Raw genomic sequence first — 17,276 nt, forward strand, 5'->3', positions numbered from 1 at the left:
TCTAGCAGTGGGGAATGAGCAAGCGGCTGGGCTGTGTTTGTGGCATGTCTGGATGTAGCAGAGAGAGAGAGAGGGGGGGAGGGCACAGTGCCTTGACCTGTGGAGCGGGGACCCCTGCAGACATAACCATTCTGACCCATTGAATGGTCTGAATGTGATAAATGCTGCTTTATCGTCCTTTGAAAGGAAGTGGAGAGCAGGACAAACGCTGGGGCAATGCTTAAATGGACCAGTGCTCCGCATTTGTGCGGGGACTGTGTTTGAAATCTGAGCACCGAGGCAGGCTCGGAGCTGCCACAGGTCACCTCAATCTGTCCATTGGGGAAACCCACAGGCCTTACAAGAAACTGCCCACGGACGAATTTGTGGAGGAATTCTTTTCCTCGCTGTCTGGGGCCTTAGCCGACAATAATTTGGTCAAGAACAAATCTTAAAAAACAAAATAAAATGTTCAAAGGACAAAGAGCAGCGATGAAAGGTTTGACAGTTTTGACTTACAATTCATCTGCAGTCTCACAGTTTAAGAATAAGGGGTAGGCCACTTAGGGCTGGGTCGACTGGGCTTGTATTCCCTGGAATTCAGAAGGATGTGAGGGGGATCTTGCGGAAACATAAAATTCTTGATGTTTAAGAAGGAACTGCAGATGCTGGAAAATCGAAGGTAGACAAAAATGCTGGAGAAACTCAGCGGGTGAGGCAGCATCTATGGAGCGAAGGAAATAGGCAACGTTTCAGGCCGAAACCCGGAAGGGTTTCGGCCCGAAACGTTGCCTATTTCCTTCCGAGTTTCGGCCCGAAACGTTGCCTATTTCCTTCCGAGTTTCGGCCCGAAACTTTGCCTATTTCCTTCCGAGTTTCGGCCCGAAACGTTGCCTATTTCCTTCCGAGTTTCGGCCCGAAACGTTGCCTATTTCCTTCCGAGCTTCGACCCGAAACGTTGCCTATTTCCTTCGCTCAATAGATGCTGCTGCACCCGCTGAGTTTCTCCAGCACTTTTGTCTACCTAAAATTCTTAATGGGTTGGACAGGCTAGAGGCAGGAAAAATGTTCCCCATATGTTGGGGGGAGTCCAGAACCAGGGGTCACGCACAGTTTAAGAATAAGGGGTCGGCCATTTAGGACTGGGATGAGGAGAAAATATTTTCATCCAGAAAGTTGTGAATCTGTGGAATTCCCTGCCACAGAAGGCAGCGGAGGCCGATTCACTGGATGTTTTCAAGAGAGAGTTAGATTTAGCTCTTAGGGCTAACGGAATCAAGGGATATGGGGAGAAGGCAGGAACGGGGTACTGATTGGGGATGATCAGCCATGATCGCATTGAATGGCGGTGTTCATCCCGATGTTGGGGGAGTCCAGAACCAGGGGCCACAGTTTAAGAATAAGGGGTAAACCATTTAGAATAGAGAAGCGGAAACACTTTTTCTCACAGAGAGTGGTGAGTCTGTGGAATTCTCTGCCTCAGAGGGCGGTGGAGGCCGGTTCTCTGGATACTTTCAAGAGAGAGCTAGATAGAGCTCTTAAAAATAGCGGAGTCAGGGGATATGGGGAGAAGGCAGGAACGGGGTACTGATTGTGGATGATCAGCCACGATCATATTGAATGGCGGTGCAGGCTTGAAGGGCCAAATGGCCTACTCCTGCACCTATTTTCTATGTTTCTATGTGAAGCAAAAATACACATCGGCCTCACTGATTTTTAGAATCGTATTTCGAGGCGCGTGGAGTGGGTGCGTGGAGTCAGGTATCGGCTATTAGAGTGGCATTTCCTACAACCGTATCAAAAGAGATTACTCTAAATTCATCTGATAATGTCATGCCATGCCTAGAGAGGTCGTGCGCGGGGAAAGTGGAAGGCCAATTGGAATGGATCAAAGCAACCAGGGCTAAACACTGTGGGGCCGCTCACATGATGGGTGAGAACGCACATAGACTGTATGTTGAACGAGTGCAGAATCTGTACTCTCTCCCCCTCTACCCCCCCCCCCCCCCACCTCCCATCTCCACCTCCTCCCTTCCTCCCTCTCTCCCTTCTCCCTCCCCCTCTCCCCTCTCCACCTCGCTCTCTCTCCCATCTCCCCCTCTCCCCTCTCCCCTCCCCTCTCCCCTCTCCCCTCTCCTCTCTCCCCCTCCCCTCCCTGTACAGCCAGGGGCAATGTAACACTGCCTCCAGCACAGGCTCCACACTGGCCCTGCTGTATAATTGCCACAGATTTGGTGGCACATGGGCCGACAGGATGACATTCCCATCTCCTGTCAGTTGCGAGAGCCGGCAAAAGCACACTCACACTAGTTGCTACGAAGCTGTCACAAAGTGTTAGCGGTTGGCAAAAGTTGCCCTGTGGCATGTCCTTGTGGCATCAACAGCATCAGCACAGCCCCCCTCCCTCGCTCGCCCCCCTCGCCCCAGCCCGCCCGCCCGCTCGCTCGCTGCTCCAGTAATGAGGCTGCAAGCTTGTTTATGGGCTCACATCATTTTTATGATTATTTCCACCTTTTCAGTTTTTCCCTTCATAATCTGCCCTTCATTTCAAGCCAGGGGAAGTCACGTCGAGCAACGAGGTTACTGCTGACATTACTCTGCAAATGTGGCCCAGGCAGCAATCACACCATGGGGCCCTGTTTGATGGGGCTCGGTGGAGTGGGGAACTGGAGGGGGAGAGACAGGGGGGGGTGGGGGGAGACAGAGGGGGAGAGACAGAGGGGGGGAGAGAGGGGGGGAGAGATAGATAGGGGGGAGACAGAGGGGGGGAGAGAGGGGGGGAGAGATAGATAGGGGGGAGACAGAGGGGGGAGACAGAGGGGGAGAGACAGAGGGGGGGAGAGAGGGGGGGAGAGATAGATAGGGGGGAGACAGAGAGGGAGACAGAGGGGGAGACAGAGGGGGAGACAGAGGGGGAGACAGAGGGGGAGACAGAGGGGGAGACAGAGGGGGAGACAGAGGGGGAGAGAGGGAGGGGAGAGAGGGGGAGAGAGAGGGAGGGGAGACAGAGGGAGAGAGAGGAGGAGAGCGCGGGGAGAGGGAGAGGGGGAGAGAGAGAGATTAGGTACAGACTTCACAGAGGTGATTGATGGGATCAGATTACAGGGGAATGGAAATGCCAATGAAACTGATGCTTTTGAATTTTCTGCGAGGTTTCAATGCGCAAAGATCAGTGGCAGGAAAATGAACAAAGACTCAGTTAAATAAAACGTGCTTGAAGGGGAAAGGTAGAGATGGGGGGAGAAATATGGGTGCGATAGGCAATCATTTCCTCTGGTACCCTGGAAGGGGAATGGGTTCCTGAAGATAGACCGACATTCCTGGATATCCTTAACAAAATGAGGGGAGGTTTCTGGGGATGTTACACTCGGACTCTGCGATGGATTTGGAGGCCTGTACTACTAATGGGAACCTTGTCTTGGATTCACAATCCAGCAAGCTAATTTTCCCCGAAAATAGACGCAAAATGCTGGAGTAACTCAGTGGGACGGGCAGCATCTCTGGAGAGACAATAGACAATAGGTGCAGGAGTAGGCCATTCGGCCCTTCGAGCCAGATTCAATGTGATCATGGCTGATCATCCCCAATCAGTACCCCGTTCCTGCCTTCTCCCCATACCCCCTGACTCTCTCTCTCGCTATCTTTAAGAGCCCTATCCAGCTCTCTCTTAAAATAATTCTCTCCAGAGAACCGGCCTCCACCTGTACGGAGTTTGTACGTTCTCCCCGTGACCTGCGTGGGTTTTCTCCGCGATCTTCTGTTTCCTCCCACACTCCAAAGGCAATAGACAATAGACAATAGGTGCAGGAGGAGGCCATTCGGCCCTTCGAGCCAGCACCGCCATTCAATGTGATCATGGCTGATCATCCCCAATCAGTACCCCGTTCCTGCCTTCTCCCCATATCCCCTGACTCCGCTATCTTTAACAGCCCTATCTAGCTCTCTCTTGAAAGTATTCCAGAGAACCGGCCTCCACCGCCCTCTGAGGCAGAGAATTCCATAGACTCACAACTCTCTGTGTGGAAAAAGCATTTCCTCGTCTCCGTTCTAAATGGCTTACCCCTTATTCTTAAACTGTGTGTGGCCCCCGGTTCTGGACTTCCCCCCAACATCGGGGACATGTTTCCTGCCTCCAGCAATGGGTGACGTTTCGGTTCGAGACCCATCTCCCACAAGTGGATCAATTTGACTGAAGAAAAAAAAAACACATTTGGACAAACAAACTGCATGAAAGTGGAAGGTAGACAAAAAAGCTGGCGAAACTCAGCGGGTGCCGCAGCATCTATGGAGCGAAGGAAATAGGCGACGTTCCGGGCTTTCCACAAGGAAGCCATGTTCCTTTTCTGGGTTTTTTTTGGGGGGGGTGGAGGGGGTGTGAATGATTTTTTTTTTTTTTTTAAATAATTTCAAAATATACTTTATTAGTGGTGCGGAAACGGAATGATGGAACAGAACCCGGTCAATTAAGGGTAGGCTGCGTTCTGCTGAATGACTGAGGGGACCAGTCCTTGCATTAAAGCTTTCACCATTGTATCTACATAGGTCTTTACTTAAAATAAAATTCTGTTTCTAGTGTGGGCGCTTGAGAAAAACAGGAAAGGTACTGGTGAGTGTTTTATAAGGAATGCAGAAAGCCTTTATTTCCCCTAATGGCGTGTATAATTCACGTACCCTGAAGGCATGCTTTCAGAAATTCTTTTGCCTGAGGTAATATGAAGCAAAGGCTGTTTTAGAGGCTTGATTATTCTATTGATGCACAAAGCAGGAAAAAGTCATCGCTGCATCCTGCCAGATATCTCCATAAATTATCAATGAATTCCTCTCTAGTGAGGCAGTGGGGCATTAGTGGTAAATGAATCTGAAGGTTTTTCTAAAGTTATATGTAAAGAGGAGTGTTGGTGCAGAGAGATCAAGATGGAGGCGGCAAGACGTTAGGCTCATCGCTGTTCTGAATTTCAATCAATATTGTGTATCCGTGTAGAAAATGTGGAGGGAGGAACTGCAGATGCTGGCTTAGACCGAAGGGTCTCGACCCGAAACGTCACCCATTCCTTCTCTCCAGAGATGTTGCCTGTCCCGCTGAGTTACTCCAGCACTCTGTGAAACGTCACCTATCCATGTTCTCCACAGATGCTGCCTGACCCGCTGAGTTACTCCAGCACTCTGTGAAACGTCACCTATCCATGTTCTCCACAGATGCTGCCTGACCCGCTGAGTTATGGTGCAGCAGCATCTGTGGAGCTAAGGAAATAGGCAACGTTTCAGGCCGAAACTCTTCTGGAAATAGGCAACGTTTCGGGCTGAAACCCGGAAGGGTTTCGGCCCGAAACGTTGCCTATTTCCTTAGCTCCACAGATGCTGCTGCACCCGCTGAGTTACTCCAGCATTCTGTGAAACGTCACCTATCCATGTTCTCCACAGATGCTGCCTGACCCACTGAGTTACTCCAGCACTCTGTGAAACGTCACCTGTCCATGTTCTCCACAGATGCTGCCAGACCCACTGAGTTACTCCAGCACTCTGTGAAACGTCACCTATCCACGTTCTCCACAGATGCTGCCTGACCCGCTGAGTTACTCCAGCATTTAATGTCTCATCTTCTGCCTGTCCATGACATATTTCAGTTTGAGGATAATAATAACACTCAGATTTATGCAAAATGTCAGTCTGTGTTTGCAAGTCTGTCTGGCTTTTAATAAATTATAATGCAATGGAATAAATGGATCCACCTCACCGTAAATAAACAGCCATTACTTTGAACGCAATGATAGCATGTCAGTGTGTCGCTCACCTTCGATGTCTTATTGATCGACCTGGGTCTGAGTTTAATTTATTTTTATTTCTGTTTTGTAACCAACAAAAAAAAAACCCACAGCCTCAGTTAATGATATTGAAGGGAATCGGGATAGTTTTTTTTTTCTCCCCCCCCCCCCACCCCCACCCTCACCCCCGCCCCAGCCCCCCACGTATTTTCTCGGCTGTATGGGAAAGGGGAAGGGGCACTGCTGGAGAAATGGAACATTGTTCGCTCTGCCAGCCTCCACTAATTTCAGGTCAGGAGCAATGTAGGTCATTTGCATTGTAGCTTCCCACTCCAACACACAGGGACTTAACCTTTGCCTCCAAACTGCACCCCCTGCCGACCCTGGGCTGAATTTCCGCTTCCCGGGCCATCTGGTCTGATATCAGATATTGCCCGCTCCACCGATGTCTCATCTCACGCTGTGAGTCTGTATCCACAGAGCGCAAGCCTGGGGAACTGACCAAGCCGCATCTCAGTTCCAGTTCAGTTTATTGTCACGTGTACCGAGGTAAACATAGAAACATAGACAATAGGTGCAGGAGTAGGCCATTCGGCCCTTCGTGCCTGCACCGCCATTCAATATGATCATGGCTGATCATCCAACTCAGTATCCTGTACCTGCCTTCTCTCCATACCCCCTGATCCCTTTAGCCACAAGGGCCACATCTAACTCCCTCTTAAATATAGCCAATGAACTGTGGCCTCAACTACCTTCTATGGCAGAGAATTCCACAGATTCACCACTCTCTGTGTGAAAAATGTTTTTCTCATCTCGGTCCTAAAAGATTTCCCCCTTATCCTTAAACTGTGACCCCTTGTTCTGGACTTCCCCAACATCGGGAACAATCTTCCTGCATCTAGCCTGTGCAACCCCTTAAGAATTTTGTACGTTTCTATAAGATCCCCCCTCAATCTTCTAAATTCTAGCGAGGTACAGTGAAAAGCTTTTGTTGCGTGCTAACCAGTCAGCGGAAAGACTATACGCGATTACAATCGAGCCGTCCACCGTGTACAGATACATGATTAGGGAATAACGTTTAGTGCAAGGTAAAGCCAAGACTACCCGGAGTAGGGGAATCAAGAACCAGAGGACACAGGTTTAAGGTGAGAGGTGTTAAAGATTTAATAGGAACCAGGTTTTCCATTTAGAGGGCGGTGGGTGTATGGAACGAGCTGCCGGAGGAGGTAGTTGAGGCAGGGACTATAACAACAATAGACAATAGGCAATAGGTGCAGGAATAGGCCATTCGGCCCTTCGAGCCAGCACCGCCATTCAATATGATCATGCCTGATCAGTACCCCGTTCCTGCCTTCTCCCCATATCCCCTGACTCATCTATCTTTAAGAGCCCTATCTAGCTCTCTCTTGAAAACATCCAGAGAACAGGCCTCCACCGCCCCCTGAGGCAGAGAATTCCACAGACATTTGGACAGGTGCATGGATAGGATAGGTTTAGCGGGATATTGGCCAATCTTGGGCAAAATAGACAATAGACAATAGGTGCAGGAGTGGGCCATTCGGCCCCTCGAGTGTACATGGATAGGACGGGTTTAGAGGGATATTAGAGATAGAGCTGACTTAATATTGGAGAATGCACACAGTCTGTCCATTCCCCCCGCACCGACGCTGTCTGACCCATTGAGTTCCTCCAGCACTTTGTGGTTGTGATCAGGATTCCAGCATCTGCAGTTCCTTTCAAGTCTCTCTTTATTTTATTGTGTTTTGCCACTGAAGACCTTATGTGAGGCAAGGTTCCACTTAACTGCTCCTGAAGCAATGCGGTCACGGTGGCGCAGCGGTAGAGTTGCTGCCTTACAGTGCTTGCAGCGCCGGAGACCCGGGTTCCATCCCGACCACGGGTGCTGTCTGTACGGAGTTCCCCGGGCGCTCCAGTTTCCTCCCACACTCCAAAGACGTGCAGGTTTGTAGGTTAATTGGCTTGGTGTAAGTGTAAAATGTTCCTAGTGTGGGTGTGCGTGTAGGGTAGTGTTAGCGTGCGGTGATCGCTGGTCGGCGCGGACCCGGTGGGCCGAAGGGCCTGTTTCCGAGCTGTATCTAAACTAAACTAAACTAATCTGATCTAAAAAAAGATCCCAAGGTAGGCAAAAGTGCTGGAGAAACTCAGCGGGTGCGGCAGCATCTATGGAGCGAAGGAAATAGCCAACGTTTCGGGCCGAAAGCCTGGAGGAAATAGGCAACGTTTCGTCAAGTTGGGAAAAGGGATCTGGGGGTCCTTGTTCATCAGTCACTGAAAATAAGCAGGTAGACAAAAGTGCTGGAGAAACTCAGCGGGTGCAGCAGCATCTATGGAGCAAAGGAAATAGGTAACGTTTCGGGCCGAAACCCCTTGGGTTTCGGCCCGAAACGTTGCCTATTTCCCCTTGGGTTTCGGCCCGAAACGTTGCCTATTTCCATAGATGCTGCCTCACCCGCTGAGTTTCTCCAGCACTTTTGCCTACCTTCGATTTTCCAGCATCTGCAGTTCCTCCGAGCATCTGCAGTTTTTCCCCCTGAGATCTTCGGTTTCCTCCCACACTCCAAAGACGTGCGGGCATGTAGGTAAATTGGCGTGGTGTGAATGTAAAAGCTGTCCCTAGTGTGTGTGTAGGATAGTGTTAGCGTGCGGGGATCGCTGGTCGGCGCGGACACGGTGGGCCGAAGGGCCTGTCTCCGCGCTGCGTCTGTGAACTAAACTAAAACGAAACAGTGGCAAACGCGGACCGTTTTTTGTTGTTGTTGAGACATAAACGCAATGGAAAAAGCCTAAATGATCCAGACAATTGCCTTAAACCTGCACCTTTTGCTGTACTGACAGGGGACGGATTGGACAACAGTTTAGCATCACCGAGCACGGGAGATGACGATGACCCGGACAAGGAAAAAAAACGGCAGAAAAAACGAGGCATCTTCCCAAAAGTAGCAACAAACATCATGCGGGCCTGGTTGTTCCAACACCTGACAGTAAGTGAAACGTAACGTCGTCCACCTTGAGATGCAAGTGCGCGGAGCTCGGCCGGGGCGGGGAGAGGGGCTGACGGAATCAGGGAATACGGGGAGAAAGACTGAAAAGACTCGGCTTGTATTCACAGGAGTTTAGAAGGATGAGGGGGGTCTTATAGAAACATATAAAATTATAAAAAGGACTGGACAAGCTAAATGCAGGAATAATGTTGGGCGAGTCCAGAACCAGGGGCCACACACAGTCTTAGAATAAAGGGGAGGTCATTTAAGACTGAGGTGAGAAAAAACGTTTTCACCCAGAGAGTTGTGAATTTGTGGAATACCCTGCCACAGAGGGCAGTGGAGGCCAAGTCACTGGATGGATTTAAGAGAGAGTTAGATAGAGCTCTAAGGGCTAGTGGAGTCAAGGGATATGGGGAGAAGGCAGGTACGGGTTATTGATTGGGGACGATCAGCCATGATCACAATGAATGGCGGTGCTGGCTCGAAGGGCCGAATGGTCTCCTCCTGCACCTATTTTCTATGTTTCTATGTTTCTAAAGATGGAACAGGGTACTGATTTTGGATGATCTGCCATGATCATGTTGAATGGCGGTGCTGGCTCGAAGGGGCAAATTGGCCGACTCCTGCATCTATTTTCCTATGTTTCTATGTTTCTATGTTGTTGAGTGGTACCTCCATGGAGCTGAGTGGTACCACCATGGAGCTGTGTGGTACCTCCATGGAGCTGGGTGGTACCACCATGGAGTTGTGTGGTACCTCCATGGAGCTGTGTGGTACCTCCATTGAGATGAGTGGTACCTCCATGGAGCTGAGTGGTACCTCCATTGAGATGAGTGGTACCTCCATTGAGATGTGTGGTACCACCATGGAGCTGGGTGGTACGTCCATGGAGCTGTGTGGTACCTCCATGGAGCTGTGGTACCTCCATGGAGCTGTGTGGTACCTCCATTGAGATGAGTGGTACCTCCATGGAGCTGGGTGGTACCTCCATGGAGCTGTGTGGTACCTCCATGGAGCTCAGTGTGGTACCTCCATGGAGCTGAGTGGTACCTCCATGGAGCTGATCGTCCCATGCAAAACATGGGAACATAGGATTAGGTTGGATGGGGCATCTTGTCTGTGTGATGGACTGGGCTACATCTACAACTGTGCAATTTCTTGTTCTCAAACCAAGCCTTGATGCAACGTGACAGTTTGCTTTTTATGGTGCTTCTGTAAGAGTTATTGGATAATTTCCTCAGTCTAATTTAGAAGGATATGGGCCAAACATGGGAAAATAGGACTAGCTTGGATGGGGCATCTTGGCCAGCATGGATGAGTTGGGCCGAAGGGCCCTGTTTCGTGCAAAGACCCACCTGCAGAAATTGTGGAGGCCAAGGCAATGGATATTTTTAAGGTGGAGGTAGGTAGTTTCATGATTAGTATGGGTGTCAGGGGTTATGGGGCGAAGGCAGGAGAATGGGGTCGAGGGGGAAAGAAAGATCAGCTATGATTGAATGGGAAGTAAACGTGATGGGCCGAATGGCCTAGTTCTGCTCCTACCTCTTATGAACATAAAATAAAACTGAGGGGTGAGGGGTTAACACATCACTAAAAGACATTTGGACAGGTTGATGGATAGGAACGTTTCAGGGGATACAGGCAATTGGGACTAGTGTAGATGGAGGACTTGGCTGGCATGGACGAGTCGGGCCGAAGGGCCATACATCCTATGAGCCTATGATTCCAATTGCTTTCCCCATTTGCCTCTGAGCCTCTACACACCTCCATCAGTTAAACTAATTCCCCTCATTAGACTTAGCTTTAGGCTTATTATTGTCACCTGTAGCGAGGTACAGTGAACAGCTTTGTTCAGCGTGCTGTCCAAACAGATCAGATAACACTACACATAAATACGATCAAGTCAAACTCCAGTCCAATAGATGGAGCAAAGGGGAAGATACAGAGTGCAGAATATAGTTCTCAGCATTGTAGCGCATCAGTTCCACAGACAAAGTCCAATGTCCACAATGGGGTAGAGGTGAATCGGACAGCACCCTAGCTTATGGAAGGGCCGTTCAGAAGCCTGATAACAGAGGGGAAGAAGCTGTTCCTGAGTCTGGTGGTGCGCGCTTTCAAGCTTCTGTACCTTCTGCCGGACGGGAGCGGGGAGAAGAAGGAATGACCGGGGTGCGACAGGGACAAGTCTGTGATGGTGTCGGCTGCTTTACCGAGGCAGCGTGAAGTGTAGATGGAGTCGATGGTGGGGAGTGTGGTCTGTGTGATGGACTGGGCTACATCTACTATGGTGGGGAGTGTGGTCTGTGTGATGGACTGGGCTACATCTACAATGGTGGGGAGTGTGGTCTGTGTGATGGACTGGGCTACATCTACAATGGTGGGGAGTGTGGTCTATGTGATGGACTGGGCTACATCTACAATGGTGGGGAGTGTAGTCTGTGTGATGGACTGGGCTACATCTATAACTGTGCCATTTCTTGCTGTTCTGAGTAGAGCTGTTCTCAAACCAAGCTGTGTTGCAACCCAACATTTTTGCTCTTATAGTACATCTGTAGAAGGTTTGAAGACTAATTGGATAAATTCTTCAGTCTAATTTAGAAGGATACGGGCCAAACATAGGAAAATAGGATTAGCTTGGATGGGGCATCTTGGCCAGCATGGACGAGTTGGGCCGAAGGGCCTGTTCCTGTGGTGTATGACTCCATGACACCAATTCCTATTCCTAGTTGTTCCTTGCCTGATCAGACACCTCCATCAGTTTGTGCAGGAAGGAACTGCAGATGCCGGTTTGAACCGAAGATAGACACAAAATGCTGGAGTAACTCAGCGGGCCAGGCAGCATCTCTGGAGAGAAGGAATGGGTGACGTTTCGGGTCGAGACCCTTCTTCAGACTGAGAGTCAGGGGAGAGAGAGGGAGGTATGTGGATAAGGAAAAGTCACCCAGAGTTGCTGCCAGTCTCGCTGAGTTACTCCAGCTGTTTGTGTCTGTCTTTGGTGCAGAAGGCAGCCGTTCGGCCCATTGGAACGGTGCTAGCTCTTTGATGTGAGAGGTCCGGTCAGGGGATTGGGACGACGCACAGCACCTGGCTGATGTTATTGGGCTCTGACTGGCCGCGGATCCACAATGTGGCGGATGTTATCACAGTTCTCAGCTTCGAGCCAGTGCTGGCAGCATCCACACCAGTGGCCAGACAATGGACAATGGTGAAGCACCTTGCCCGGACATTCACGGAGGCCGGGTCTACGCAATGCTCTGTGTCAGCCCGGTTCCGTCACCCTCAACCCTCCCAAAACCTTGTTCAGTACGACTGTATAGAAAATCAAATTCCTCGCCTAAAACATACTTGGCTAATAAAATATTATTATGATTTTCTCCATTCCCAGCATCTACTGTCTCTCCACGCCTGTGACTTTTATTCAACGCCATTATTACAAATGTTCAGTTTAGATATACAGCGCGGAAACAGGCCCTTCGGCCCACCGAGTCCGTGCCGACCAGCGATCCCCCGCACGCTAACACTATCCTGCACACACTAGGGACAATGGCGGAGTAGACTTGATGGGCTGAATGGCCCAATTCTGCTCCTATCACTTATGAACTTTTTAGTTTAGTTTAGTTTAGTCTAGTTTAGTTTAGTTTATATACGGCGCAGAAACAGGCCCTTCAGCACGCCGAGTCCGGACCAACCAGTGATCAACGAACACTATCGTACACGCACTAGGGACAATTAACCTACGAACCTGTACGTCTTTGGAGTGTGGGAGGAAACCGAAGCACCCGGAGAAAACCCACACAGGTCACGGGGAGAACGTGCAAACTCCGCACAGACAGCGCCCGTGGTCAGGATTGACCCCGGGTCTCTGACGCTGTGAGGCAGCAGCTCTACCCTCTGCACCACTGCTGCCGAAGAACAAAATAACAAGATGTGGAAATAGAAATGGCCGTGTACCAATCTTGAACCAGTTCCATCAACAATTAAAACCTTGCTGATCTAGAGCCTTGTCCAATTTCCCTCACCCTCAAGTCCCTGGTCCCCTCAATGTCATTAGTGGACGGCACGGTGGCGCTGCGGGTAGAGTTGCTGCCTCACAGCGCCGGAGACCCGGGTTCCATCCCGACTACGGGTGCTGACTGTACGGAGTTTGCACGTTCTCCCCGTGACCTGCGTGGGTTTTCTCCGGGTGCTCCAGTTTCCTCCCGCACTCCAAAGACGTGCAGGTTTGCAGGTTAATTGGCTTGGTGTAAATGTAAATTGTCCCTAGTGTGTGTGTGTAGGATAGTGTTTGTTGATCACTGGTTGGTCCAGACTCGGCAGGCTGAAGGGCCTGTTTCTGCGCCGTATATAAACTAAACTAAACTAGACTAAAGTTCATAAATGATAGGTGCAGAATTAGGCCATTCAGCCCATTAAGTCTACTCCACCATTCAATCATGGCTGATCTATCTCTCCCTCCTTACCCCATTCTCCTGCCTTCTCCCCATAACCCCTGAGACCCGCACTAATCAAGAATCTATCTATCTCTGCCTTAAATATATCCACTGACTTGTGGCCTCCACAGCCGTCTGTGGCAAAGAATTCCACAGATTCACCACCTTCTGATTAAAGAAATTCCTCCTCATCTCCTTTCTAATGGTAGGTCCTTTAATTCTGAGGCTGTGACCTCTGGTCCTAGATTCTCTCACTAGTGGAAACATCCTCTCCACATCCACTCTATCCGGGCCTTTCACTGTTCGGTAGTTTTCAATGGGAGTTTGATGTCCAAACATCCACATATCTTGATTAGTGCGGTTGTCAGTGGTTTACGGTGAGGAGAATGGGGCTAGGAGGGAGAGATAGATCAGCCATGATTGAATGGCGGAGTAGACTTGATGGACCGAATGGCCTAATTCTGCTCCTATTCCTTATGACATGATCCCAGCTTTAAATACAGTATGTCTGACGAAAGGTCTCGACCCGAAACGTCACCCGATCCTTCCCTCCGGAGATGCTGCCTGTCCCGCTGAGTTACTCCAGCTGTTTGTGTCTGTCCTTAGCTTTAAGTATCCTGGAGAAGTGAGCCTTGAGGTAGTGGATTCTAAAGAAACACTACCCTCCGCACGCAATAATGTTGTCACTTACCCTAAGAGCCTAACCTCTTGTTAAAAATTCAGGGCAACATGTCTCGAGGCATTATTTAAAGCTAATTATAGATTGATTCTGTAACACCTTGTCATTACTAGCTGTAGGGATGGCAATTACTTCCATGCTTTGAATAGTCACCTCATGTAACATTTTCTTTTTAAAAGCAAAATATGCTTAAAGGCATCTTGCAGTCTTACTGACATTATAGATAGACAATAGACAATAGGTGCAGGAGGAGGCCATTCGGCCCTTCGAGCCAGCACCGCCATTCAATGTGACCATGGCTGATCATCCCCAATCAGTACCCCGTTCCTGCCTTCTCCCCATATCCCCTGACTCCGCTATCTTTAAGTCCTATCCAGCTCTCTCTTGAAAGTATCCAAAGAACCGGCCTCCACCGCCCTCTGAGGCAGAGAATTCCACAGACTCACAACTCTCTGTGAGAAAAAGTGTTTCCTCATCTCCGTTCTAAATGGCTTACCCCTTATTCTTAAACTGTGGTCTGTACTCCCCCAACATCGGGAACATGTTTCCTGCCTCTTGCGTGTCCAAACCCTTAATAATCTTATATGTTTCAATAAGATCACCTCTCATCCTTCTAAACTCCAGAGTGTACAAGCCCAGCCGCTCCATTCTCTCAGCATTTGACAGTTCCGCCATCCTGGGAATTAACCTTGTAAACCTATCCTGCACTCCCTCAATAGCAAGAATAGACAATTTGCAATCTTTACAGAAGCCAATTAACCTACAAACCTGTACGTCTCTGGTGTGTGGGAGGAAATCGGAGCAACCGGACTAGAGAAAGCTTGCCACCCGTATGGGATATGGGTCTAACATCTACAGAGGGGGCAGATTTGATGGAGATCTATGAGGCATGCTTTCTTACACGGAGAATGGTGGATCCAGGGATGGTGGTGGAGGCGTTTAGAAGAGGCTTTTAGATAGGCACATGGATTCCATCCTGACTACAGGTGCTGTCTGTACGGAGTTTGTACGTTCTCCCCGTGACCTACATGGCCTATCCATGTTCTCCACAGATGCTGCCTGACCCGCTGAGTTACTCCAGCACTCTGTGAAACGTCACCTATCCATGTTCTCCACAGATGCTGCCTGACCCGCTGAGTTACTCCAGCACTCTGTGAAACGTCACCTATCCATGTTCTCCACAGATGCTGCCTGACCTGCTGAGTTACTCCAGCACTCTGTGTCTTTCCTTGGTAAATAAGTATTTGCACGTATAAAATCATGAGAGGAATAGATCGGGTAGACACACAGAGGGGCCGAATGGCCTACTCCTGCACCTATTGTCTATTGTCTATTGTCTCTTGCCCAGAGTAGTGGAATCGAGGACCAGAGGACATAGGTTCAAGGTGAAGGGGGAAAGATTTAATAGGAATCTGAGGGGTAACCTTTTCACACAGAGGGTGGTGGGTGTATGGAACAAGCTGCCAGAGGAGGTAGTTGAGGCTGGGACTATCCCAACATTTAAGAAACAGTTAGACAGGTACATGGATAGGACAGGTTTGGAGGGATATGGACCAAACGCAGGCAGGTGGGACTAGTGCAGCTGGGACATGTTGGTCAGTATGGGCAAGTTGGGCCGAAGGGCCTGTTTCCATGACGTATCATTCTATGTCTCTATAGCTCTACGACTCTGTGACAGCATCAACTATTTTGATCGTCATTGATAACTTGGTTAAAAACGAGGTTCTGAATGAACAGAGACAAAAATGCTGGAGAAACTCAGCGGGTGCAGCAGCATCTATGGAGTGAGGGAAATAGGTAACGTTTCGGGCCGAAAACCACGGGGAAATAGGCAAAGTTTCGGCCCGAAACGTTACCTATTTCCCTCATTCCATAGATGCTGCTGCACCCGCTGAGTTTCTCCAGCATTTTTGTCTACCTTCGATTTTCCAGCATCTGCAGTTCCTTCTCAAAAATTCTGAATGAATAGATTGTTGTGCCAAATTGTTGTGTTCAGATTCTTAAAACGTGTTCTCCCCTCCTTCTCTTATAGATACTTACAAAATTCTTAAGGGGTTGGACAGGCTAGATGCAGGATGATTGTTCCCGATGTTGGGGAAGTCCAGAACACGGGGGTCACACAGTTTAAGGATAAGGGGGAAGTCTTTTAGGACCGAGATGAGAAAAACATTTTTCACACAGAGAGTGGTGAATCTGTGGAATTCTCTGCCAAAGAAGGTAGTGAGGCCACAGTTCATTGGCTATATTTAAGAGGGAGTTAGATGTGGCCCTTGTGGGATCAGGGGGTATGGAGAGAAGGCAGGTACGGGATACTGAGTTGGATGATCAGCCATGATCATATTGAATGGCGGTGCAGGCTCGAAGGGCTGAATGGCCTACTCCTGCACCTATTGTCTATGTTTCTATGTTTCTTCCTGGTGAAATAAAATTCCCAGTTTTAAGTCGAACTTTAGTTTTCAGTTTCAGTTTTCACTTTTCAGTTTGAGTTTACCACCATGTCTACCGAGGTGCAGCGAAAGGCTCTCAGTGAAAAAAAGTATCAAAACTATAGATTCACGAAGCATAGAATTCAATAAAACGGCACAGATCCCAGGGCAGAATATTGACACCAGATTCAACTCGTTGCAACTCTCCAAACAGTCACAGCTTTCTTTTATTAAATGTGGAAGAAAAAAACAATACCCAGATTTTGCTCATAAACTTTGGCTTCCAGTAAAATGGCTTCAAACCCATGACAGCTTGAAAATAAAATCTCATGTATGAAATGTAAAATGTAAAAAAAAATGATCTCATTAGTAAAACCTTTGCCATCACTTTTGCTCATATAGACAATAGGTAATAGGTGCAGGAGGAGGCCATTCAGCCCTTCGAGCCAGCACCGCCATTCAAGATGAGAGATGAGAGCATGGCCAGGGTGGTATGGGTCTCTGATGATGCTGGCTGCCTTTTTGAGGCAGCGCCTCCTGTAGATCCCTTCGATGGTGGGGAGGTCAGTACTGGGATGGACCTTCGATGGTGGGGAGGTCAGTATGGGTGATGGACCTTTGATGGTGGGAAGGTCAGTACTGGGATGGACCTTCGATGGTGGGGAGGTCAGTACTGGGATGGACCTTCGATGGTGGGGAGGTCAGTACTGGGATGGACTAGGCAGTGCCCACCACTATCTTTGTTTCTGGTCCTTCTAGTTGCTGAGCCAGACTGTGATGCAACCAGTCAGAATGTTCTTGCTGTAAAACGTATTGATTACTGTTAGAATATAGGGATCACTCTTAAAAGTATTTTGGTGTTGAGACAGCAGGCACCAGGAAACTCTAATGGAATGATTTGGCGATTGTGTCCCAAGCAATATTCTGTGTGTAGGGAGGAACTGCAGGTGTTGGTTTAAACCAAAGAAAGACACAAGTTGCTGGAGTAACTCAGC

At 49.1% G+C, this 17,276-nt stretch overlaps 1 protein-coding gene across 1 annotated transcript in view; it reads left to right on the top strand.

Annotated features, from left to right (window-relative positions):
- LOC116976540 (homeobox protein Meis1-like) overlaps window positions 1-17,276 on the top strand; it is a 143,664-nt gene that overhangs the window by 2,189 nt on the left and 124,199 nt on the right. Inside the window, exon 2 of the mRNA XM_033026429.1 lies at window positions 8,490-8,743. Within this exon, the coding sequence (XP_032882320.1) occupies window positions 8,490-8,743 (254 nt within the window). The remainder of the gene's footprint in view (window positions 1-8,489; window positions 8,744-17,276) is intronic.

Source organism: Amblyraja radiata, chromosome 8 (genome assembly GCF_010909765.2).
Source record: "Amblyraja radiata isolate CabotCenter1 chromosome 8, sAmbRad1.1.pri, whole genome shotgun sequence".
NCBI lineage: Eukaryota > Metazoa > Chordata > Chondrichthyes > Rajiformes > Rajidae > Amblyraja > Amblyraja radiata.